The following is a 27,507-nucleotide window of genomic DNA, read 5'->3' on the forward strand; positions in this document are numbered from 1 at the left end:
TCCCGAACTTTACAATTCTAAGACCCCAATAGAACTTCTTCTTGGTGTCATGGCGTTACTATAGGTTCGATGCAACCACCCTCGGGAAATACAGATTCTTCCTTAAGGTTGTCACCTGTTTAGATCGTCCTTGTGGCCTGAAATAGCAATATGCCAGTTTAAAAAAAAAAGAAGCTATACTACCCCTCTGGGAATAATAAGAATTCTTCTTTAAAGTTGTCACTTATTTTGATCGTTCGTTCTTGTGGCCAGAAAACAACATACCATGATTAAAAACAGGAGTACGGAGGTCGACGCCAACAAATTCAAATGTTTGGCCTTAAGACTTATGTCTAGTCTTGGCAAATACAGGTCGAAGGGAAAATTGATGTCTTTGAACAGAAAATCCAAGTTGACCTTTACTAGAGTCGACTGTAACTCGAGAAATGTGAACTTCGTTTCCTGTGTTTTCACCAGTAATTATATTCGCCTTAATTTTGTTGCTACATAATTCAATAACAATAAGGTGGGTTCCATTACACATCTCTTCTGAAATATCTAAATTGCGCAAAAGCATAACTATTGTATGTTTCTTTATTTTTAAGTCATGGAGTGGTAAATCTGCAGTATCAATTTAATTGAGAAATTCTTGAGTGAATTCAGTCCCTCTTTATTCTGTCTTTTCTTGAATCATAACTTTTATGCAATTTGTATTCTCCTGGAAGGCGATCGATAATTTTCGCATTTATTTTACTAGCTTCTTTGTCGATTGAAGCTAAAATAACAGGATCTTTCATTAAATTGAAGTTGTGATTGAATAGACATTCTCCAAATACACACTCAATTAAACTACCACTTGAAATTATGTCTACCGGTAATTTGATTTCATTTAGGCCATTTTTGGAAAGATTTACATTTCCGAGGTCTAGGGTGTACTTTGCAAATGCTTCCTGTTCAAGATCGACCCGGGTATTTTTTTCTAAGGAAGTATGTTTGATGTACTTCCAAAGATAACTTTTTTTTAGACTATTCAAGTGTTTCACTACGGTTTTTCGGGAGTTATCTGGTAAACACTGTCGGAAATCACTTCCACCCACTAGAATCTTTCCTCCAAATGGTAAGTTTGGATTTCCAATAAACCGTAACAACGGATTCATATTTTGTAAGCCATACTTGGGTAACATTGATGCTTTGTCGAATAGGAAAACTTCTTGAGCTTTGTCTGAACCAGTTCTTATGCAGGAAATTGAATCCGAGGAAAGCGGAACTTTCCAGCCAAAGTTCTTGTGTGTTGTTAATCCAATTGGCAATAAAGTCGATGCTATTCCTTTATAAACCATACATTTTAGTTTGCGATTTTCGCCACACAGAATGCTATATAAGGTTTTATAAACAAATGTTTTACTGTTACCGCCTGATCCATCTATGAAAAAAACATTTTTCCCAACATATCAAGATCATTGATCAAGATCACTTGATTATCAAGATCATTGACAGCCTGTAAAACATTATCTGTAAATTTCAAGCTGTTTTCCTTGCAGAAGCCGATATATACTATCTCTATTAGCAGCAGACTCACTAGAACTTAAAATTCCAACTTTTGGTCATTTTCATAGGTCGCAATGTTGTCCATGACATACTGTTCACCCAAAAACTGAAATTTCGAACTTCTGTTGTCACCGTATTTAACTTGGATGCAATAATACGATACGCACGCTTAATTGCAGTATCTTTAGATATATTAATTCGTCGCTCTTGCCGAATAAAATCCTCTGCCAACTGATTTTGAATCTTTCCCAAAGACCTTTTGGCTCTGCAAGATTGCCGAAAGCAAGAATCTGTGCGAAGACTATTCAGATTATAGAAGAAATTTGGGGCAGTGCAAAATCTTCTAGGGTATAAACCACTGTTTATCGTGGAATTCAAGGCCATGAGCCAGTCATGCTTGTTTTTATGTGGTATAAAGAATGTTATTCACGGTTTTGAGATCCTCAAAACTTGTTGTTTTCTTCATATGATATCGTAACTAAATATTCGCCAGCGTGCTTCAGTTGGTGTAATGCATCGTTCCTCCACATAGGTGTCTGCTTCATTGCACAAAAAACACCGTTGAATTTCGACCATCTTTATTGAAGCACAATCATGTCCTTTGTGGATATATTTATATAAATACTCTACCGGATCTATGCTGCCAACATATTCGGCATTGATGTGACTTTAAAATTTCTTGAGCATATGAGGATTATATGTGGTGACATGACAATTATCACGAGTAACTCGGTGACTATTGGAGTCTTTTCGAGAAACAGCAAGGTGATGTGAAAGCTCTTCTTTGTTTAATTTTTCTAATTTGGGATCATAAAGACACCGATATTTATGGGTTTTTCATCATCCGCTAGAGATGTGACTGAATTTTATTGTATTGGAAACCCGAAACGGCACTGAAATTTTCCTTTTTTATTGATCATACAACTTGCATTTGGATTTAACTCCCCACACGGATTATGAATCGTCCACTTTAACACCAATTCTCTTAGAAAAGGATTGTCGGTATTGGGAATTTCAGCTGAAATAAGGTCATCAATTTTGACTGGATTACGGATTTGATCACGAGGACTCATGATCAATAGCAAATGCATATGTGGTAGTCCATGTTTTAAAATTCAATTGTATACACATATGCTGCCATCTTTCCAAATATGTCTTTTATGAATATCATTGCTTATTTCCTCAAAATTCAATTTCGCAATTCGAGCAACGAGATCGGGACGATCTTGAGTGGGCTGTTCTATGATAACCTTATTACTATCAGTTTGAATACTTGTTGTTTCTTTAATTTCGGGCCAATCCGGATTGTAAGTCATTGTTATAAAGAAATACGGGGGTGCAGGGTGACGAACAATAGCCCAGGTATCTTCGAAATGTTTAGCAAAGTGGCGTCTTGATGTGACGAATGATGACGGTAGTATTACTTTTCCGCCAACAACCGCATTCTGTTTCGAGGCTAAGTCGTTGAGAAGTCGTGTAACACCTGTGCAGTTTTCTGCCATAATAGTTTTCTGCTTGAATTTTATGTATTGGATGCGATCACGCTCAAAACGAATAGTGTATCGACAAAAATGTTGTTAAAAAGTCTTTCACCGAAATGCAAAGCATTAAAACCACATCCGATGCAGTAGGGTGTTACAGCTTGCAGAGAAAGCCTTTTGGCATGTTCAGGTCATGGCAATGGATGTATAGACTTTGTGGGGATAACCACCTGGCAAAGCTTCTTTTACCTGGTTTTGTTTGACAATAATAAAAAGCCTCGGATCAAACAGCCCTTTTGTAGACGACCTATAGTATGTCCACCGACCATCCAAACGGACTTGTTTGCGGTAGCCCACTGCAATGTACGTGGTCTTAGGTCTAAGTTTGACCTGTTCCTACATTTGGTGAACTCGGTCTAATCATATAACATGTGCATTACCGAGACCAAACTCAACCATTGAATACAGAGCAGTGAGGTCGCCATACAGGTATACACGCTCCTCAGGCGAGATTGGGACATAGTGGCGATGCTAAACACGGAGGAAGAGGTTTTGCTGTTTAACTACTGAGCCGTATACCATATTCATTCCTAAATTTTTTGAAAAAAAAACTACGTTTTCTAAAGAGTTAAAGAGGCTGAGTTACAAGGTCGAACCTTAAAACGTACAGGGATTAGGAGGCACAGTTGGAGGGCTGCCGCCCCCTAAACCCCCCGCTTTCAAAGCCTTTAAATAGAAATTTTTTTTTTTTTAACTGAAAGTAAGGAGCGACATTAAAACTTAAAACGAACAGAAATTATTCCGTATATGAAAGGGGCTGTGCCCTCCTCAACGCCTCGCTCTTTACGCTAAAGTTTGACTTTCTCACAACTCTTTTTTTTAAACAATAAAAACTTTAGCGTAAAGAGCGAGGCGTTGAGGAGGGCACAGCCCCTTCCATATACGGAATAATTTCTGTTCGTTTTAAATTTTAATGTCACTCCTTACTTTCAGTTTAAAAATTTTTTTTTATTTAAAGGCTGCGAAAGCGGGGGTTTGGGGGCGGCAGCCCCAACTGTGCCTCCTAATCCCTGTACGTTTTAAGGTTCGACCTTGTAACTCAGCCTCTTTAACTCTTTAGAAAACGTAGTTTTTTTCAAGTAATTTCTGCACGTTTTTGTACAGTTTATTACTTATTATTGCTTGACTAACTGTTAGCTGATCGGGTCAGGAGTTAAAGCTAGGGGGCTGCCGCCCCCCAAACCCCCGCGCAGCCTCTTTAACTCTTTAGAAAACTTAATTTTGTTCAAATAATTTAAAAAAGAAACTGAGTTTCTTTTTTAAACTTTAAATTCAGTATATAAAAAATTTCCTCTGACGGGGAATCGAACCCGGGTCTTCCGCCTGACAGTCAGGAGTATCGACCGCTGTACTAAAGAGACACAATTGTAATTGTTTTTTTAGTAAGTGGAATCTATTTTTGACGCAAGCAAATGCCCACAAAACTTGATATTTGGTTTTTAGAAAACAGGGAAGGAGTGATCATATTGAGCTGAAATTTCGAGGATAAGCTCCCAGGCCCCAGGAAAGCTTATCCTCTAAATTTTAGCCCGATCAGACAACGTTAAAGGGGGGTTGTGGTGGGAAAAATTAACATGGGCTCTTATAGGAAAACGAGGTTTTTCGTAAATGTAAATTCTGGAGATAATTTTTTCGGTATGAAAATATCAAAAGGCCCTAACAGGTCGAATTCTGCTTCGAATGAGTCCTCATTCACCCGGATCAGTTGCCAACTGTGGCCTGTAGACGTGTATAACAAAACAAAAAAAATTTTGAACTTTAAGTGGCTAGATTTGGTTTTTGGAAAACAGGGAAGAAGTGATAGGATTGAGCTGAAATTTCGAAGATAATCTCCCGGGCCCTAGGAAAGGCCAATCTCTAAATATCGTCCCACTCAGACGGCGTGAAGGCGGAGCTGTGGCTAGAGAGTTAAGACTTCTGGCCCAATCTCACCCATGAGGATGAAGTCGAATGGGAGTGAAATTTTGCGCGTTTCTTCGTCTGAGGTTGGGCTAAATAATGCAATCAACGTTGTCTGTCTGTAACCACTGGGACCAGAAATCGCTTAACATTGTGGCGGGTTGCCTCTTTATAGAGGCACAAGTGTGCCTCCTTGATTTACCAGATTCAGCTGGGGAAGAAGCTCTGTGGGTTAGGGTGACCCTCCCAAATAAGTCCGTGATTGTTGGTACCGTGTTTAACCCTCTAACCTGCCAGATTACCAGCTACCTTGAAGCCTCCCTCGAATATATTTGGGGCAAGCACGCTACGTCTGCCAATATCCTCCATGGAAACTTCAATGTCCACCATAGTGTGTGGCTTCGCACGCAGAAATACTGATAAGGAGGGTTCGGACTTGTATGATCTATCTCTTTCATACGGGCTGGAACAACTTGTCGATTTTGACGCGTGTCATGGCCCAAACAGATCATCTCATCTTGACCTCTTCCTTACAGATCACCGCTTTATCATCTCCTTTAATGTAAACGTTCATGCTTTCACATGTGACCGCGTCGCCGTCATTGCACGTGGAAACATTTGTATTCCGTCTCAAATAAAGCACGAGCGAACAATCTGGCAATACAAAAGAGGTGATTGGGACGGTTTGAGAAACACTTCGTTCTTAGCAGTGGAGAATCTTCTTCCTTGAAGACCCAGAGAAAGCTGCAGAGAGCTATCAGCAGGCCATAATTGACTCTGTCGAAAAAATATCCCTTCAAAGCGGATCCAGGTGTCCAGCAAGGACAAACCTTGGTTCAACGCCCAGTGTAAGAAGGCGATCCGAGCAAAGCAAAAGGTGCACAAGCGATGGCTACTTTCAAAGAGCGAAGAGAAAAAATTGCATTCACCAACACGCGCAAAGATATAGTTCATGCGATTCGGCATTCCCGGTTTCAGTATAAGGAGAAATTCGCCACCAGATTTGAACACGCTTCGGCAAAGAGTTGGCGGAGAATTGTCAAGGAGGTTTTACTGCCGTCCAAGGGGACTTCAATTCCTACTCCACAGATCAACTGGACTGTGGTACATAAACTAAAGGCAAAATCTGAAGCTCGTGTTATGGCTTTTGACGAATTCTCGAATCGGCACGATAACGGTAGAGAAGTACCAAATTTATCCGACTGAACCAATACTATCCTGGATCGTGTGAATTTTTCTGCTCCTAAGATCCCTCACATTTTGTGGCATCTTGATGTGACCAAAGTCACAGGTCCTAACAACACACCAAATGGCATCCTCAAATCCTGCAGTGTCAATCTAGCTGGACCTTTGCCGTTGTTTTTCTAAACATGATTTCGCTCCGGAACCCTCCCACAATCAGGGAAGTCCGCCCATGTTATGTCTACCCTAAAGCCAGATGGCGATCCAGCGAGAGTGGGCTCCTATAGGCCTATCAACCTCCTCTCCTGGGTTGGCAAAGTCTATGAGATTGTCTCAAATAAAACGTTTCAACTGGTCCTAGAATCTAAAGACCTTCTAGGCGATCGTCAATATGGATTCCGACAGAAACGCTCAACCTTAAGAGTGCCTAGTGGCCCAGCATCAGGAGTGGATCAAACTTCTGGCAGTGGGGTACGACATTAGGCTATTGTCATTCGACATTGCTGAAGCTTCCGACAAAGTTTTGCATCGTGGCTCGCTAAAGAAACTCCATGCATACGGTGTTCGTGGATGTCTCTTAAAAGTGATTGAGAGCTTTCTTTCTGATCATTCACATGCTGGTGGTCTTTGACGGATTTATTTCCCGCGAATACTCAGTGAAAGCACGGGCTCCCCAGGGCAGTTTCTTGGGACCTACGCTTTTCCTCATTTACATAAACGACATGGAACCTTGCAAGCCCTCTGTATCACTTTGCCGACGATACTACGACACACTCAGCCCTCCCAAATCACCAAGACCCAACACAAGCTTCCCTTTAACTACAGATGGATCTTTTTAAAATCGGTAAGTGGTCTGATGCATGGATGATCAACTTCAATACATCAAAAACAAAGGAGCTTCTTATTACCTGATCAAACTTGTCGTTTGAACACCCCAGCTTCATTTTCAAAAATGAAACTATAAAGAGAGTTTGTGAGCTTCGTCTACTTGGGATTCATTTCTCCACCGATCTCTCCTGGAATAACCATCTTGATCGGGTGAGAACTTCTTGCGCCAGACCCACAGCTGAATATGGATGCTTGCTTTAAAGCGGGCATCCATTAGTCCATGACTAATGGAAATCCATAAGGATTTCCGAAAATGCTGTTGACACCACCCTAGAAGATCCAGAATAGGGCAAATAGGGCGGGTTGCGCCTCCACACATGACTTGCTCTTGCCTCTAAATGAAAGATTTGATGTAGCGTCGATGCCTGTTTTCTACAAGTACATGAATTCGCCTCCCTTAGACGAGCCGTATCGCATTGTGCCCCCCCCCCTTTGTCCAGCCTTCAAGGCAGACACGAAGGCACACAGCTTGGTGCAATTATCTAAAGGAGGATACGCCGAGAACAGAGTATTTGAAGAACGGCTGCATCAGGCGTTGCACTTCTATCTGGAACGATCTTCCTAGCGATATTATTCCTGCAGATCCCTCTGTTGATTCCTTCAAAAGAAGGTTCAACAGATATTCAAAACTTCGAGGTTTCGAAACGAGGTAAAGGAATAGCGGCAAAGCAGATAACTTTAAGTACCTGGAACCGTGAATATAGGAATAAAAAAAAAGAAAATAAAAAAAAAAGTCTAAAAGCGATGCGATACCTAATTCTCGCATTTTCCCTTAACCTTTAGTATAGTTGTTCGTCACTCGCAATATTTCTTCTAAGATATTCTTAGGTTACGAGAGATCCCATAATTTAATGGATGTGTGAGGCGTTCTTCAACAGCGTCAGTGGGGTCTAAAAAGTACATTTGGCCATATAAAGGAGGTTCAAAATCACCATAAAACTTCTTAGAAAGCTTCAGAAGATAATTCTTCTTCAAATTCAATAATTCTTCTTCAACTAATAATTCTTCAAAGTTGAAGTCAGTTATATGCTATGAATGAGGTTGCCGAAATAGATATTGTGATCAGTGATAATTAACATGACGTCATTTCTGGCTGTAATATGTATAGAGACTTTTATAAATTATTGCATGATGTTGTTACATTACTGATGGATATATATAATAATAATTTATTTGAACCTTCTCTACATACAAAAAATGTACTTAGAGGAGTATGGAAAATGAAATATACATAATAAAAACACTTATCATCGCAAACACTAAAAAATATACTAACAATGACTCACAAACGATTAATACATCCCACTGGAAAATCTACGAATGACTCAGATTGCTGTCTGAATCGGCTTTTAAAACATCCATCTTATCACATATCTCAAAAACTCCGTAACGTTTGGAGATATAACTGTCAAGAGACCAAATAGGAACACGAAGAAAATACTTACAAAATTCTGGAAAAGACAGACCGAATTTATTGACGTTCTGACGTGGTAAATAACTTCCATAATGGCACCAGAAAAAACACACGGGGAGCAAAAAACGAGTTATAAAGCCAACCTAGCGTGTTTTTTTTTTCAAATTGGCCTTTAACTCTAGATAAACGTCCATAGGACTTTCTCAACTTCTCTTTCAACATATTTATTGTTAGTAACCTATTTATTGGTTTATATATATATATATATATATATATATATATATATATATATATATATATATATATATATATATATATATATATATATATATATATATATATATATATATTTATATATATTTATATATATGTTACCGTGAATGTCCGAAATCTAGTTAATGTCGACATTCACCGGTGAATGTTCGAAATTCCTTTTTCTCTGCTTAAATTCAATTAGCTTTGCGAGTCAGCTTGTTCAGTCTCATACAAGCTATCAAACAGTTCGTGGTAACGAACTGTAAGTAAGGAGTGACCCGGCTCAATGGTAACCGAAACTCTAGAAAACGGGTTTTTGATACCAATAGATACACCAAAAGAATCAGATTTCAATGCTAATTTCAAATATATAACTTTCATCAAGTTTAGTGCTAGCCATCAAAAGCTACGCGCCTGAGAAAATTTGGCTGATTTTCAAAAAAAGGAGGAAAGACCCCCTAAAAGTTATAGAACCTTAATGAAAGTCACACCATCATATTCAGCGTATCAGAGAACCCTACTGTAGAGGTTTCAAGCTCCTATCTGCAAAATTTGGAATTTTGTATTTTTTGCCAGAAGAAAGATCACGGATGCGTGTTTATTTATTTTTTTTTCCAGAGGTGATCGTATCGACCCAGTGGTCCTAGAATATCGTGGGAGGGCTAATTGGAATGGAAATTAAAAGTTCTAGTGCCCTTTTTAAGTGACTGAAAAAAATGGAGGGCAACTAGGCCCCCTCCAACGCTCATTTTTTTCCCAAAGTCAACTGATCAAAATTTATAGATAGCCATTTTGTTCAGCATGGTCGAAAATATGATAACTATGTCTTTTAGGATGACTTAATCCCCCGAAGTCCCCGGGGGGAGGGCTAAAAGTTATGAACTTTACCCAATGTTAACATATAGTATTGGTTATTGGGAAGTATACAGAAGTTTTCAGGAGGGTTTTTTTCTGGTAGGTGGGGGGGGGTTGGGGGTTATGTTGGAGGATCTGTCCATGAAGGAAGTTTTCATGGGGGAAGGTAAATTGCCATGAAGGGGGCGCCGGACTTGCCAGCATTATTTATTGGTTATTGGGAAGTATACAGACATTTTAGGAAGGAGTTTTTTCTGGTGGGGGGGGGGGGGCTGGAGGAGGGGGTTCCTCGGGAGAATCTTTCCGTGGAGGATGTTTCTTTGGGGTAAGGGACATTCCTATGAAGGGGGCGCCGGATTTCCAAGCATTATTTGAAAAACGGTCGGAAATTAAATTTAAAAAAAACTAGTTTTTTTCAACTGAAAATAAGAAGCAACATTAGAACTTAAAATGAACAGAAATTATTAATTATATGAGGGGGGTCTCCCCCAAGTCAATACCTCGCTCTTTACGCTACAGTTTTTTTTGTGTTTTCAAAAGAGCTATCTATTCTAATTAAACGGCCTTTGTGATTCAGGGGTTTGTGAATTAAATTTTTTTTTTACTTTTAACGTAAAGAGCGTGGTATTGACTAAGGGGAGAACCCCCTCATATGCGTAATAACATATACGTAATAAAAAAAACAATAAAAAAACAAGCGATACGGCTCAATAGTGATCGGAACTTTTAAAAACGGAATTTTTATGTCAATTAATGTATCAAAAGACTGTGTTTATAATGCTGATTCTAAATATATAAATTTTATTAAGTTTAGTATTGCTCATCAAAGGCTACGAACCTGAGAAAATTTACCCGATTTTTTAAAGAGAGGGAAAACTTCCCCTAGTAGTGAAAGAATTTTAATGAAAATCACACCGTCAGATTCGGCGTATCAGAAAACCCTATTACATAGGTTTCAGGCTCATATCTGCAAAAATCTGCAACTTTGTATTTTTTGCTCGAAGAAAAATATACGAATATAGAAGTTATTTACGTAAGTTAATTTGTAAATTACGTCATAACCAAATTTAGAGACATACATTTAGCAAAAGAAAAGTAAAATTTTTATGCAAATTTTGTTTACTTATTCAATGACGGTGAGCCAAAATAGAAGCTGCATTAACTAAAAAACGATCAGAAATTAAATAAAAAAAACAAGTTTTTTAAACTGAAAGTAAGGAGCGGCATTAGAACTTAAAACGAACAGAAATTATTCCGTATATGAAAGGGGCTGTCCCCTCCTCAACGCCTCGTTTTTTATGCTAAAGTTTGACTCTGTCTCACAACTTTATTTTTTAAAACAATAAAAAACTTTAGCGTAAAGAGCGAGGCGTTGAGGAGGGGACAGCCCCTTTCACATACGGAATAATTTCTGTTCGTTTTAATTTTTATTGTCGCTCCTTACTTTCAGTTTAAAAAACTTGTTTTTTTTTATTTGATGATGGTAAAAGTTAAAGTTAGGTTAAGTTAGATTATGTTAGTTAATGTTAGGTTAAGTTTTGTTAAATGTGGTTCTAAATATCAGAAATGGGTTAAAAACCTAAGCTAACCTAACCTTAACTTATCTAACCAAACCTAATCTATTCTAACCTAACCTCTCATCATCAAATCTTGCATTAAATTGAAAAATTTGATTGGCAACGCTGAGTAAATCCAAGGAGAAAAAAAGGTATTTCGGACATCACCGGTGAATGTCGTCATTCACCAATTTGCGGACATTCACGGTAACATATATATATATATATATATATATATATATATATATATATATATATATATATATATATATATATATATATATATATATATATATATATATATATATATATATATATATATATATATATATATATATATATATATATATATATATATATATATATATATATATATATATATATATATATATATATATATATATATATATATATATATATTTACAGTAATAACTGGTTGGTGGAGTAACTATTGTGCATCTTGTGCATCAGGAGTTGGAATATATTTTCGTAATGATCTATTTATTTGTATTTATGATTTTGTATGCATTTAAAGTAATTTGTGTGATATACAAAGATAAAGTATTCCAATTTTATACACATATATTTTTATAGATCTCAGTACGGATCTTCGCCCTCGCTACTTGATTGGAGTAATAATTTTGGAGAACTATACCCGTTCATTTGTAACAACCCGCCTAGTGCCGTACAAAATTACACTTTTGACTCGGGAGGGAACTGTGAGCCTGGAATATTTCATAACTTAACTACGACTGAACCGCAATCTCAAACAGGTAGTGTTCAAGGCGAATACGATTTCAAGAATATTTATTTACCCCATGAGCAGAGTAAAGAACACTCAATGACTGGAAGAAAAAGGGCTGACAAAAGTTCGTAAGTCTATTTTATTTGCATTTTGTTTTTGCTGTTTCTTTATCTTTATATATGATATTATATTAATACTATCATATTATTCAATTCAATTTATTTATTACCCGTCAAAGCAAAAAAGGGCGCAGAGCCCCTAAGTGAGGCGTGTCGAGAAGACTAACTTGGTTTGTTGAAAAAGACTTTTGGGTAATTGAAACAATATGGGCACTGTCATATGCAAGGGACACTAAAAAGTTCGAGGAAATTGAGAGCAGAATTAGCTAAAAAGGGTTCATGAAAGCTCCGCCCGGGAATCCTCTTCCATCAGGACATCGCTCCAGCGTATTCTTCACGCGTTACAAAAAAAAGTTTGAGAGAGTCTCAGTGGAACTTTGCTGCGACATCCATCTTAAAACCTGGATCAAGTCATATCTGGCCTTTTTTCTTTATTGCCGAAGCTAGGAGAAAAGTTGAAAGGTGTCCATTTTGATAGCAGTTATAAAGAAGAAGATGCAGCAAAAATATGGCTCATGAAGGGGCACGCTCCTCTTCCACCCCAATATATTCAAAGCTTTTGGCTTTACCCCCCTCTCACCAAAGCCGCCCAATCAAGAAAATTAGGGAGGAGTTTATTTGCCAAAGTCGTGGGGGGGGGGCAATTTGCGTTTCTCCTTTCAATGTCAGTGTCCCAAAAAAGGTGTTTTTCAATGAAAATAGCCAAATAAGATATTTTCAAAATGTAAGGGGGAAGGGCACATGCCCTGCCGTCTGTGGAGTGGAGTCTCGGTTGAACTTGCTACGATATCCATCTTGGATCCGATATCAAGTCTCATCTGAATTTTAGGCTCGTAAAACTAAAAAATAAGTTGAAAGGCGTCCATTTGAATAGTAGGCCTACTTATGAAGAAACAGACGCAGCAAAGCATAGCTCATAAAGCGGTTTCCTTATTTCTTCATAAACAGTCTAAATAGATGGAAGCACCGCCTGTAGAAGTGCGCCAACAATGATGGAAGTTATGTTGAAAAATTATTATAGAAAAATTTATTGTCATGGAACAATTAATAAAAAATAAAAATGTTTTTGCATATTTTTGAATGCCGATTGTATACCAACAGCTGACTTTCCCGCTCAACTCCTTATTCCATTGGCTCTTTAGGTTTTCGTCTAACGCTTTCTTACCCTGTTTCCAAGATTCACCTTGAAGCTTTGGCACACAACTGACCCGCCTTCTCTTGGCTATAACCAAAGGACAAAGTAAAAATAAATACATAATATTGATTATAGAAAGTGTCAATCCAATAACAAAAGTTATCAAGATAAGTCAATACCATAAAATATAAAACACATCGTTCAGAGAATTGAGTTAATGTGAACAAATAAGTCAATAATAAAGAATATATGGTACTTGTGCATTTTATGGTACCCACGAAAGTTTGGTTAATTCTAATGAAATATAATAAAATAGGATGAATATATAATAGTTGAGTAACAAATTTGGGCTATATATTTGCACATTGGGGGTGTGGGGGGGGGGGGGGTAAAGCACAGCACGTATTAAATACATAACCTAACCTAGTTACCTTTTTCCTCCCTTAAACCCCAAAAAACAACAGTTTAAATATTGTAAACGCAATGAAAACCGCGCTTTGCATTCCATTTCTCTATTGCAAATACCCGTTTGACGGGTATCCATTGGTAGTTCCTTGTACAATATATAGCGGTGGGTACCATAAAGTGCACAAGAACCGAATATGTATATATATATATATATATATATATATATATATATATATATATATATATATATATATATATATATATATATATATATATATATATATATATATATATATATATATATATATATATATATATATATATATATATATATATATATATATATATATATATATATATATCCTAAAATGGTAATAAGAAAAATAAATAAGAAAGTACACCAATATAGACAGTAAACGAGGGGAGGTTGTACTACTGATGCTTACTCTCTACTCCCCATTTAAAACAACCTATACAGATTGTGTCAAACAGTTATATCCTTATAATATGGGAAAAACCGTCCGAGAGAAGAATAAACCTCTTAGCTACAACCGATTTATTCGCTACAACCGATACTCTAAACCGCTACTTTCGGTGTCATAAACGGGGGGAGGTTGTACTATTGATGCTTACACTCTACTCCCTATTTAAAACACCCTATACAGACTGTGTCAAACAGTTATATCCTTATAAACCAGGGAAAACCGTCCGAGAGAAGAATAAACCTCTTTATTGGAATCTCTTAGATTTATTTCGCTATTTATTCGCTACAACCGATACTCTTAACCGCTACTTTCGGTGTCATAAACGAGGGGAGGTTGTACTACTGATGCTTACACTCTACTCCCTATTTAAAACACCCTATACAGATTGTGTGAAGCAGTTTTATCCTTATAAACCAGGGAAAACCATCCGAGAGAAGAATAAACCTATTTATTGGAATCTCTTAGATTTTTTTCGCTATTTATTCGCTTCAACCGTTACTTTAAACCGCTACATTCGGTGCCATAGACGAGGAGAGGTTGTACTACTGATGCTTGCACTCTACTCCCTGTTTAAAACAACCTATACAGATTGTGTCAAACAGTTATATCCTTATAAAATAGGAAAAACCGTCCGAGAGAAGAATAAATCTCTTAGAGATCTCTTTTAGGTTTATTTCGCTATTTATTCGCTTCAACCGATACTCTAAACCGCTACTTTCGGTGTCATAAACGAGGGGAGGTTGTACTATTGATGCTTACACTCTACTCCCTATTTAAAACACCCTATACAGATTGTGTCAAGCAGTTTTATCCTTATAAACCAGGGAAAACCATCCGAGAGAAGAATAAACCTCTTTATTGGAATCTCTTAGATTTTTTTCGCTATTTATTCGCTTCAACCGTTACTTTAAATCGCTACATTCGGTGCCATAGACGAGGAGAGGTTGTACTACTGATGCTTGCACTCTACTCCCTGTTTAAAACAACCTATACAGATTGTGTCAAACAGTTATATCCTTATAAAATAGGAAAAACCGTCCGAGAGAAGAATAAATCTCTTAGAGATCTCTTTTAGGTTTATTTCGCTATTTATTCGCTACAACCGATACTCTAAACCGCTACTTTCGGTGTCATAAACGAGGGGAGGTTGTACTACTGATGCTTACACTCTACTCCCTATTTAAAACACCCTATACAGACTGTGTCAAACAGTTTTATCCTTATAAACCAGGGAAAACCGTCCGAGAGAAGAATAAACCTCTTTATTGGAATCTCTTAGATTTATTTCGCTATTTATTCGCTACAACCGATACTCTTAACCGCTACTTTCGGTGTCATAAACGAGGGGAGGTTGTACTACTGATGCTTACACTCTACTCCCTATTTAAAACACCCTATACAGATTGTGTGAAGCAGTTTTATCCTTATAAACCAGGGAAAACCATCCGAGAGAAGAATAAACCTATTTATTGGAATCTCTTAGATTTTTTTCGCTATTTATTCGCTTCAACCGTTACTTTAAACCGCTACATTCGGTGCCATAGACGAGGAGAGGTTGTACTACTGATGCTTGCACTCTACTCCCTGTTTAAAACAACCTATACAGATTGTGTCAAACAGTTATATCCTTATAAAATAGGAAAAACCGTCCGAGAGAAGAATAAATCTCTTATAGATCTCTTTTAGGTTTATTTCGCTATTTATTCGCTTCAACCGATACTCTAAACCGCTACTTTCGGTGTCATAAACGAGGGGAGGTTGTACTATTGATGCTTACACTCTACTCCCTATTTAAAACACCCTATACAGATTGTGTCAAGCAGTTTTATCCTTATAAACCAGGGAAAACCATCCGAGAGAAGAATAAACCTCTTTATTGGAATCTCTTAGATTTTTTTCGCTATTTATTCGCTTCAACCGTTGCTTTAAACCGCTACATTCGGTGCCATAGACGAGGAGAGGTTGTACTACTGATGCTTGCACTCTACTCCCTGTTTAAAACAACCTATACAGATTGTGTCAAACAGTTATATCCTTATAAAATAGGAAAAACCGTCCGAGAGAAGAATAAATCTCTTAGAGATCTCTTTTAGTTTTATTTCGCTATTTATTCGCTACAACCGATACTCTAAACCGCTACTTTCGGTGTCATAAACGAGGGGAGGTTGTACTACTGATGCTTACACTCTACTCCCTATTTAAAACACCCTATACAGACTGTGTCAAACAGTTTTATCCTTATAAACCAGGGAAAACCGTCCGAGAGAAGAATAAACCTCTTTATTGGAATCTCTTAGATTTTTTTCGAAATTCTCTACAACCGTTACTTTAAACCGCTACATTCGGTGCCATAGACGAGGAGAGGTTGTACTACTGATGCTTGCACTCTACTCCCTTTTTAAAACAACCTATACAGTTTGTGTCAAACAGTTATATCCTTATAAACTAGGGAAAACCGTCGGAGAGAAGAATAAACCTCATTTTAGGAATCTCTTTTAGATATTTTTGGCTATTTATTCGCTACAACCGCTACTTTAAACCGGTACGTTCGGTGCCATAAACGAGGAGAGGTTGTACTACTGACGCTTACACTCTTCTTCCTATTTAAAACAACCTATTCAGATTGTGTCAAACAGTTATATCCTTATAAACTGGGGAAAACCGTCCGAGAGAAAAATAAACCTCTTTTTGGTATCTCTTTTAGACTTTTTTTCGCTATTTGTTCACTACAACCACTACTTTAAATCGCTACGTTTAGTGCCGTAAACGAGGGGAGGTTGTACTACTGATGTTTGCACTCTACTCCTTATTTAAAACAACCTATAAAGATTGTGTTAAACATTTATATCCTTATAAACTAGGGAAAGCCGTCCGAGAGAAGAATACACCTCTTTTTGGAAGCTCTTTTAAATTTTTTTCGCTATTTATTCGCTACAATCGCTACTTTAAACCGCTACGTTCGGTGCCCTGCTGGGGAGGGGGGATATCCTTCAGGTTAGACTGAATTGGTAGCTTTCATCTATGCTAAAAAATTCTGGGGTTTTCTTATGCCGCCGACTAGTCTCATCAAAATAGGAGACGAATTCTCCTAAAGCAATAAATCGTTCTAAACCTAGGCTAGGAGATAAATATAGGCACCGTAACCTGTAAGAAACCTTATTGTCTTCTTTACCACAGCATAAATATCATAATATTTATAAATATTATTTGAATTTTAATAGCATAAATATTATTTATAATATATAATATTTATGCTGTGTCTTTTAAGCATAACAATGAACTAATTCTAAAGTTTGAAAAAAAGAGAAAGACACAAAAAAGACGCTGTACCTCTGCGGGGTAGGTCTCTTGCCAATCTGAGCGATCATGGCAATTCTGACAAAGCTCTTACTTAAGCAGCTTACGAGAATCAAAGGATCATTGATTCAAGCTGAAGGACATCTGATAACCCTGCCTTCCAACCGGCCGGACTTACGGATGAGTCGGTTACGGAAGGAAAAAACGAGCATGGAAGGACTGTATTTGGACAAAAAAGGGTATTTGGAACGAACAAAATTTAAAACTAAAGAAACGTATATAACTTAGTCACTCTAATGAAATTCTCCAATAAATGATTAGATATTTTTCTGGTTTAGCTAGGTGCTCCTGCATAGCCAAGACCACTCTTTAGAGTAAATACCACAAAATGTTTTGAGACATTTCATTCTCAAGTATCGTTCATGCTCTATCGTTCTCTACTTTTTTCCACTTACAATAATGTGTCTGATAGCATCAACCATAAAGCGAACATGCTGTAAGAAGGAATAAACATACTTAAACAGCATTGCCTTTTTCTTTGCACGTCCAGTTCTAATTCTAAAAATATTACTGTCAGTTTATTATCTGAGTGCCAAAGGTCTGGCGGGAGGAGCCTAAAATTATAAAATTCCTTCATTGGCCGGTTCAACTAACTAAATGCAGTTTTTCTAATATAATCTCCTAACCCGAATGACTGGCCATATCTTAAACAGTAAGCCGTGAAAAAATGGGGTTTAATCCTTCTTTCTAGGGCTATAATAAGAGAATAAAGGAAATAGGAACTTTTTGGGGGTTGTAAAGACGGAGACTTTAATAGATTGGGATGGAAGAGTAGTGTGCTGAACTGTCTTGACCTTGGGCGGCTTGGTGCTGCAGTGAGTTGTTAGTAGTAGTAGTAGTAATAATCTCCTAACCTTGATATGTGCATATCGGAGCTATAGCTACAAACCAGATGCTCAACATTAAGTATACCCAACTTTGCCAGACTATCAGTCCTTCCATTACTATCTATCCCTATCTGGGCATGGACCCGATTAACTTAATATCGTATCCTGAAATTTTGTATCTCAATGTATTTTTAGTGATGGACTCTTCTAATTATCCCTCATACTTCTTTATATCTTCTATGTTCACCTACTGAGCAACCTCTGGAATTCAAAGTTGAATTTCAGCTTTAAGCAGTTTTTTTGCTTTCCTGTGAGGTAAAAAAAACGAATGTTTTTGTTCATTGTTAAATTTTGACCAAGTTTATTTTTCTTATTTTCAAAGCATTGACATCGAAACTTAGCTGGAACTGGAGGATTTAAGTAAGTTTGTGAGCCAAGCTTTGAATAAAATTTATTGATTTTTGGATAATTTGATATTTTTTAACCAAACTTTTTTAATGTCTATATTCATGATCAGCCACCAAAGATTCACAGACGCTTCAAAATGTCTCTCTATAGTTGAGACCTCTATAATTGAGAGCATTTCTACAGGCTCCACTAAAAAAACTGTATTTTTATTATACTGCATTACTATACTTTGAAATGGAAGGATTTCATAACCTTTTTTGACTCAGTATTAATATGAGTATTAATATCAGTAATAATATTAATATGTATTAGTTCTTCAACCGATCAAAAATCTTTTGATTTTTACATGAAAATCCTGGTTTTCTGAATAGAAGTTCCCAAATTATTTCCTATGTTCCAGAAGTCTTCGGAATATTTTCAGAATATTATAATATTTTAATCTTTGGAATACATTTCCAGAAATTTTTGTAACACTTATATATCAATATGTTCTTTTTCATGTGTTTCTTAGGTTTTGACATCAACATGCTCGTCTTCTGAATGTTTTTTGCTTTTATTCTTAACGGAGTATGATATTTTTCTTTATTTATTATTACTATTTATTTCTTTTATCGTAATTAACTTGTACAGCAATATGGTTTTTATTATTATTTAATACTTATTTTAAATTTAGTTACATTTTCTACCATCGGGATGATGGAAAATATGGTCATTTTCTGCGACCTTCTAGAAAATCCTAATATAAAAAAGATCACATCCTCAAAGGACTGTGGCTTTTCCAAGGTGGGTGAAAAAAGTTTTGTGGGTATTACCGGTTCTGAGGATCAAATGCCACTTGCCGCTGATGGCTGGTGAATAGTGGGAGACTCCCCTCTTTTGAAGGACGTGTATTGCCTGCACAGGCTGGTCTGAAGGTGGCATGTGGGTTTTTAGGGATGGGGATGGGGGGCACTGGTGGACTCCTTGATACTGCCAAGAAAAGTACTTCTGTAAAGAGGGAAAAAAGAAAAGGCCAAGATCTGTTCTCAAAATACTACGTTCTTGAGGGCGCCTATAGCCCAGTGGCAATTGATGCTATTATTATTATTACTTTTTACGCAGAGACGATGGGCATTTGTTGCCTCATCCTTGACTCAGTTTTTGTGAGTCCCACAATGATAATAATCCAGAATAGTTGATTGTTTCGTGTTTTACTTGACCTTTACAGACTTATTTATGTTGTTTCTTTTTATTTTTGTTATGTTTGCTCTCTATATTGCATTTTTTTCGGTGCTCATCTAATTCTATTTCTTATTCTTAAGCTACATTTATACTGAGCCACCTTCATAATTTTGAGAAAATGTTATTTAATTTTTGTTTTAAGGGGTAAAATACCAAGCAGTTCGTATGGCGAAGCTGGACCCAGTGAAAAGAAATACTCCCGTTTATTATCTGCTTCTTCATCTGTGGCCAGTGTGATCAGTGAAGATTTAACTGGGTATGTAACTCCATTTATAAGGCCTGAAATGGTTGAGTGTACTTGCTTTGCATTTTTGCTGTTTTTATTTTGCTCTTTTTTTTTTGTTTTTTCCCCAAAACCGAAAAACGAAGTTTATTAAATGAGCTTAGTCCATTCTTGCTGGGCCTTGTGAACATGTTTTGTGAACAAGGGTTCAATAAATTCAAGGCCTCAAGGTTTAAAGAGAGTTTTATGAGCAAGGCTGATTTTTATACCCTTGCAATTTGATTTGAGCAATTCAGCTTCTTGGGAAATCTTGAGCAATTCACTTGGTGCCCCCAGGACAAAAAAAAGGGGAAAAATTGAAAAATAGTATTTGGTGCCCTCAAGGTGCCAAGTTCAATTTTTTCTTGTTTCGTCTGCAATTAAAATTGTTTTTAACACGTTTTTATACTGTCAGCAACTAGTTTTCCTCCTCAGAATCCTTGCAGTAGGCCCACTTTAATGCTATTCATTATTTCACCAATTTATACAATGATGATTTGCAGCGCACTATTGACTTGATGTACTTGATGGACTAGATAATACGGCACCTCTTGGCGATAACGCTGTTTCCAAGACACATGCTCTGTATGACTACTGTAACGCAAGCAAGCTTGAGGATATCCGAAGATACCAATTTTCCCGAAAAAAATATGGAGCCGTTTTCGAGAAAAAATATATTAATATATAAAATACAATTATTGTTCGTTTTTAAAGATAGTATATATATGTGCTAGGCATATGAACGCGCACGAGTTAAATATTAAAACTGACAAAAACAGTGACTAAATAGCATCAACTGTATGATATTATAGTTTTTTTTCAAGCATGTATTTTAAGTGTGTAATTTACACACTTTTACAATTATAAATGCATAATTGTTCCACAACCAATCGCTCACAAAAAGGGATGAAATTAAAGATCCACCTTTCCGCTATATTAAAGATTAGTCACAGAGCGAAACAGATTGAAAATTATGATTCTGCTTCAGAAACTATTCACGACTTTGTTGACAAATCCATCTCTTCTAGAAGGGCAAACAATCATTAAGTTGTTTCATGTAGGCTGCACCAGTGCCTGGATACAAGAACAGAGGCATAGCATTAGTAACAAAGACTAGCTTTTAGCTGGAATAGCTGGAAGAAAATTTCGGAAAACTGCATCATTCAAGATAAGAAGATTTCATTAGGAGGTACTCGTCAGTTATCCCGACCACACTCAAGAAGGGTAGTTAGGTTAATCATAATGAAATATACCAAAGTATTATGAAAATATAATATTATAGAAACAAAATTATGGAAACTACAACAGAGAATTATGGAAAACAGTCCGCCCAGAACGTATTATGTTAAATACTTAACCTAACCAACTTTATATATTAAATATTTAATTAAAATATGCTTGTATAGTAGTTTATATCACTGAGATTAAGCTAATTATCTCCGAATGCAGACAGAGAAACTGGTTTTAAACAGATCAGACGGATACAGCTTCTTGAGTGTGGTCGGGATAACTGACAAGTACCCATAAGGGTATCAATTTCTGGCGATGGCTATGTAAAATCCTCTCCATCGCTTGAGGAGGATTTTGACGCGGGAATCATGGCGATAACCCTTTCAGAGAAAACATCACCTTCAAATGAGGATGTTAATGCTAAGATCATTGCAAGAGTTTAAGCAAGGAGAGTTGCTTGTAGCTGATTATGTTCATCATGGAACTTCAGGTAGAAATACTTGCTGAGCGGATGCAGAAGATCAGTTGGTACGTATAATTACATCTCAGAACCAAAAGAGGTTATTCTCAGAAGGTCATCATACTTGTTCAAGAAGAGTTTCAGTATCTTTCTTTTTCCTAAAACATTGGTCATGACAAGCCATGAAAACGGATAATTACAAAAAGTAGCAGATAAGTGTCGCTGATCTTACTATTAATAAAAAAAATGAATAGGTGATGTCCTTTGAATAATAGTGAAGCTATAAGTAGCGCGAAAAAACCCTCGGTACGAAGTAGAACAAAATAGATTTGAATATGAACTGGTAGCGAACGAAACTTGATGTGGGATATACGGAGGGGGAGGAGCATCGAGGTCTGGCCCCTCCTCCTTAAATCTTTTTTCAGTATAGTTCTTTTTCCTATGACATTGGTCAAGACAAGCCATGAAAATGGATAATTAAAAAGAGTATGTGATAATTGTCGCTGATCTTTCTATATAAAAAAAAAAAAAAAAAAAAAAAAGAATAGGTGATCCTTTGAGAAATTGTGAAGCTGGAAGCAGCGCGAAAAATTCTTTGTTATGGGGTAGAACAAAATGGCTTTGAATATGAACTGGTAGTTAAAGTAATTGAGTATTTTAATGTGGGATATACGGAGGGGGAAAGGGCATCGAGGTCTGGCTCCTTCTACTGAAATATTCTTTTTCTTTGAGTTACCGGAGACTTCTTATTTAAATTGAATTGATGTATAATGTCTGATTTAATTCGGTGCCCCATGTCTTCTAACCGCGTGTGTCTTTGCTCTTCATTTTCGTTCTTGACACGACGCGGCTGTTCTTCTAACTGCGTGTGTCTTTGATCTTCATTTTCATTTTTGACACACCGCAGCTGTTCTTCTAATCACGTGTGTTTGCTCTTCATTTTTATTTTTGACTCGCTCACATGCTTGGTGTTGCATGTCTTCTAACTGATAAAGTGAAGTTTAGTCATCTTATTAATTTTGATTTGATTTGTGTGTAATTGTTAATTTCATCTTATTAATTTTGATGACCATTCGTGGTCCTACCTTTGATTGACAATCATTTGTGTCGGTAGACGCTACGCAATCACTTGACTTTAATTAAATTACACGCATTGTTATGTCAGCATTAACCGTAAACATTCTTTGATGCTACTTGGCTCTTAAAGTATATCTTGCATTAAAGATCGAGAAAGAAAAACAGTTAATGCAGGATATATAATAATATATATTTTCCCTAATATATATAATAAATAATATAACTATATTATGTATTATTGATATATTTATATGTATGTTATTTTATCTTATTTCATAATTATATAATTTGAATTAATATATTTTATGTATTATATTGTTATTATTATAATAATATAATAATAATATTTATTATAATTTTCTATAATCATATAGGAATTATATAGGAAATATAATTCAGTTAGACACATTATCCAGTCAGCATAAATATCTAAAGCCGTAAACATTATTACACTTTGGCTTCTTTATCCCAAAATTAGGCTTGTGAAAGTAGGCCTTATTAAGAAGCCTTTTTTCAAGGTCATTTTATTTACTTCCGTATTACATGGGTCGCATTTATAAGATTTCAGTATATTTGGAAAACATTTCTGTTTGCGTATTCCAAGTAGCTTCTAGTAATTGTTCCACTCCTGATTGTGGTGATGAAAACACTTTATATCATTATCTTTTCCAGTGCAAACTTTTTAGAAATGAAAGAACTCAAATGTAATTTAAATTATAAGAGTTTTCTTACTTTGATATTTTAATATTAATGTTATCTGGTTTATTAAAGAGGCTTGGTACGCCGTTCTAGCATACTTGAGCCGAACAAAGAGACTAGAATATTTAATATATGTATATATATATATATATATATATATATATATATATATATATATATATATATATATATATATATATATATATATATATATATATATATATATATATATATATATATATATATATATATATATATATATATATATATATATATATATATATATATATATATATATATGTATATATATATATATATATATATATATATATATATATATATATATATATATATATATATATATATATATATAATATTAATTTTGGAAGTGTTTTTTCAATTTCTAGAACTTTGCGCCTTAATCATTATCATTTAGTAAACAAGTACATATTCATCAGAAATAGCTTCTTTTTTAATATATATTTATGGTCTATGAAATCTACATTCTTTCCTATAGGATTTATTTGGAAGCCTACCTTATTAAGGCTTGTCAATAAACTGATAGCGGAATCAAATGGGGAGGAAAAAGTCTCCTGGACTTGGATTATGCTGATGATTTAAGCATCCTAGATGAAAGTGTGAGCAAAATAAATGAAGTTTTAGAGGTTTTGCGAGTTCAGGGTGCTAGAATTGGTTTGAAAATTAATGTTAGGAAGACTAAGTCACTAAGGCTAGGAATAAGTGAAGATGAAAAGGTGAATTTGGGTAATGAAAAGATTGATCAGGTGGACAACTTCACTTACCTTGGTAGTATTATTGATAAAGATGGTGGGAGCAGTGAAGATGTTAAAAGTAGAATAGCCAAGGCTCAGGGTATTTTTTCATAGTAAAAAAAAGTTTGGAAGAATAGGAAGATAAGTCTGCAAATCAAGATTAGAATATTAGAAGCTACAGTGGTGACAATGGTCAAATATGGCTCTGAAGCATGGACGCTCCGAAAAGCGGATGAAGATTACCTACATGTTTTCCAGAGAAATTGTTTAAGGATTGTTCTGGGTACCCGGCTGACTGACCATATTTCAAACAATAGGCTATACGAAAAATGTGGTTCAATACCGCTCTCTAGGGCTATATCAAACAGTTCGTGGTAACGAACTGTAAGTAAGGAGCGACCCGGCTCAATGGTAACCGAAACTCTAGAAAACGGGTTTTTGATACCAATAGATATATCAAAAGAATCAGATTTCAATGCTGATTTCAAACATGTAACTTTCATCAAGTTTAGTGCTACCCATCAAAAGTTACGCGCCTGAGAAAATTTGGCTGATTTTCGAAAAAATGGAGAAAGACCCCCTAAAATATATAGAACCTTAATGAAAATCACACCATCATATTCAGCGTATCCGAGAACCCTACTGTAGAGGTTTCAAGCTCCTATCTAGAAAAATGTGGAATTTTGCATTTTTTGCCAGAAGAAAGATCACGGATGCGTGTTTTTTTGTTTGTTTGTTTTTTTTTTTTTTTTACCCTGGGGTGATCGTATCGACCCAGTGGTCATATAATATCGTGGGAAGGCTCATTGGAACGGAAATTAAAAGTTATAGTGCCCTTTTTAAGTGACAAAAAAAAATGGAGGTCAACTAGTCCCCCTCCCACGCTCATTTTTTCCCCAAAGTCACCCGATCAAAATTTTGAGATAGCCATTTTGTTCAACATGGTCAGAAATATGATAAATATGTCTTTTAGGATGACTTAATCCCCCAAAGTCCCCAGGGGGAGGGCTTAAAGTTATTAACTTTACTCAATTTTAACATATAGTTTTGGTTTTTGGTAATTATACAGACTTTTTCAGAGGATATTTTTTCTGGTAGGTGGGGGAAGGAGAGGGGCGGGGGCTATATGGAAGGATCTTTCCATGAAGGAAGTTTTCATGGAGGAAGGGAAATTGCCATGAAGGGGGCGCCAGACTTGCCAGCATTATTTATTGGTTATTGGGAAGTATACAACCATTTTCAGGAAGGATTTTTTCTGGAGGGGGGGCTAGAGGAGGGGATTACTCTGGAGAATATTTCCGTGGAGGATGTTTCTTTGGGGTAAGGGACATTTCTATGAAGGGGGCGCCGGATTTCCAAGCATTATTTAAGAAACGATCAGAAGTTAAATAAAAAAACAAGTTTTTTCAACTGAAATGTAAGAAGGAATATTAGAACTTAAAACGAACAGAAATTATAACGTATGTGAGGGGGTTCTCCCCAAGTCAATACCTCGCTCTTTACGCTACATTTTTTTTTAGTGCTTTCAAAATAGATATATATTATATTTAACCGACCTTTTTTTTTCAGGTTTTTTTTAATAAAATTTTTTTTTTACTTTTAAATTAAATTGGTTTTTTTTTACTTAGGGTAGAACCCCTTAATATACGTAATAACATATACGTAATAAAAAAAAAAAACAATAAAAAAACAAGCGATACGGCTCAATAGTAATCGAAACTTTTAAAAACGGAATTTTTATGTCATTAAATGTATCAAAAGAATGGGCTTATAATGATGATCCTAAATATATAAATTTTATTAAGTTTAGTATTACTCATCAAAGGCTACGAGCCTCAGAAAACTCACCTGATTTTTTAAAGAGGGGGAAACATCCCCTACAAGTGAAAGAATTTTAATGAAAATCACACCGTCAGATTCAGCGTATCAGAAAACCCTATTACATAGGTTTCAAGCTCATATCTGCAAAAATCTGCAACTTTGTATTTTTTGCCAGAAGAAAAATATACGAATATAGAAGTTAGTTACGTAAGTTAATTTGTAAAGACATCCATTTAGCAAAAGAAAAGTAAAATTTTTATGCAAATAAAAGCTGCATTAACTAAAAAACGATCAGAAATTAAATAAAAAAAACAAGTTTTTTAAACTGAAAGTAAGGAGCGACATTAAAACTTAAAACGAACAGAAATTATTCCGTATATGAAAGGGCTGTCCCCTCCTCAACGCCTCGCTCTTTACGCTAAAGTTTTTTATTGTTTTAAAAAATAGAGTTGTGAGAAAGTCAAAGTTTTTATTGTTTTAAAAAATAAAGTTGTGAGACAGAGTCAAACTTTAGCGTAAAGAGCGAGGCGTTGAGGAGGGGACAGCCCCTTTCATATACGGAATAATTTCTGTTCGTTTTAAGTTTTAATGTCGCTCCTTACTTTCAGTTTAAAAAACTTGTTTTTTTTATTTAATTGAAAGAAAGGTTGAGGTGGTTAGGGCACGTTGTACGGATGAAGGATGACAGATTGCCGAGGGTTGTTCTTTTCGGCCAACCATCTAGGGATAAACGGAAAGCAGGTCGTCCCCGTCTGGGGTGGGAGGACGTCATAAAGAAAGATTTAAAGGAAATGGGAACTTCATGGGCGGGTGGAAAAAGGGAGGCTTTGAATAGATTGGGGTGGAGGAGGATCGTGCGTAGCTGTGTTGGCCTCAGGCGGCTTGGTGCTGCGGTGAGTTGTTAGTAGTAGTAGTAGTAGTGTATATAATAATATTTGTTTATATATAGAAAAGAGCCTATAGAATAGGTTCTTTTCAGGGCCGTATCTGTGGCTTTTTCGGAGGTTGTTTTACACAAAAAATTATTGGGGGGGGGGCTACACAAAAAAAACATAAAAAATTGTTTAGCATTTCGGGGGGAGGGGAAGGGGTTTAAACCCCCCTCCCCCTCTTTTGGATACAGCCTTGGCTTTTTCACAAACAAGTTTATATGATTACCAGAAATCTATTGCATGAATTCTCAAATAAAAAAGCTTTCTTTTTACAGTTTTGACAGCGAAGATGATGGCATGTTACTTGGCTCTGAAAGCATGTCTCCGACTAACGATCCTGAACGTAAAAAGGGTAACAGGTAATATATAAGTTTTAAGCAAACTAACTCAGAAAAGTAACTTGTTGACTATTCCAGTTGGGGGCCAGGTTT

At 36.0% G+C, this 27,507-nt stretch overlaps 1 protein-coding gene across 2 annotated transcripts in view; it reads left to right on the forward strand.

The window, feature by feature from the left end:
• cyc (basic helix-loop-helix ARNT-like protein cyc) overlaps positions 1 to 27,507 on the forward strand; it is a 201,646-nt gene that overhangs the window by 58,160 nt on the left and 115,979 nt on the right. For both annotated transcript variants that reach the window (XM_089089333.1, XM_089089332.1), the window contains exons 2-4: positions 11,712 to 11,990; positions 19,965 to 20,078; positions 27,352 to 27,435. In XM_089089333.1, the coding sequence (XP_088945459.1) occupies positions 11,959 to 11,990; positions 19,965 to 20,078; positions 27,352 to 27,435 (230 nt within the window). In that variant the 5' untranslated portion in view covers positions 11,712 to 11,958. The remainder of the gene's footprint in view (positions 1 to 11,711; positions 11,991 to 19,964; positions 20,079 to 27,351; positions 27,436 to 27,507) is intronic.

Source organism: Artemia sp. Qi Xiang Cuo, chromosome 5 (genome assembly GCF_049724085.1).
Source record: "Artemia sp. Qi Xiang Cuo chromosome 5, ASM4972408v1, whole genome shotgun sequence".
NCBI lineage: Eukaryota > Metazoa > Arthropoda > Branchiopoda > Anostraca > Artemiidae > Artemia > Artemia sp. Qi Xiang Cuo.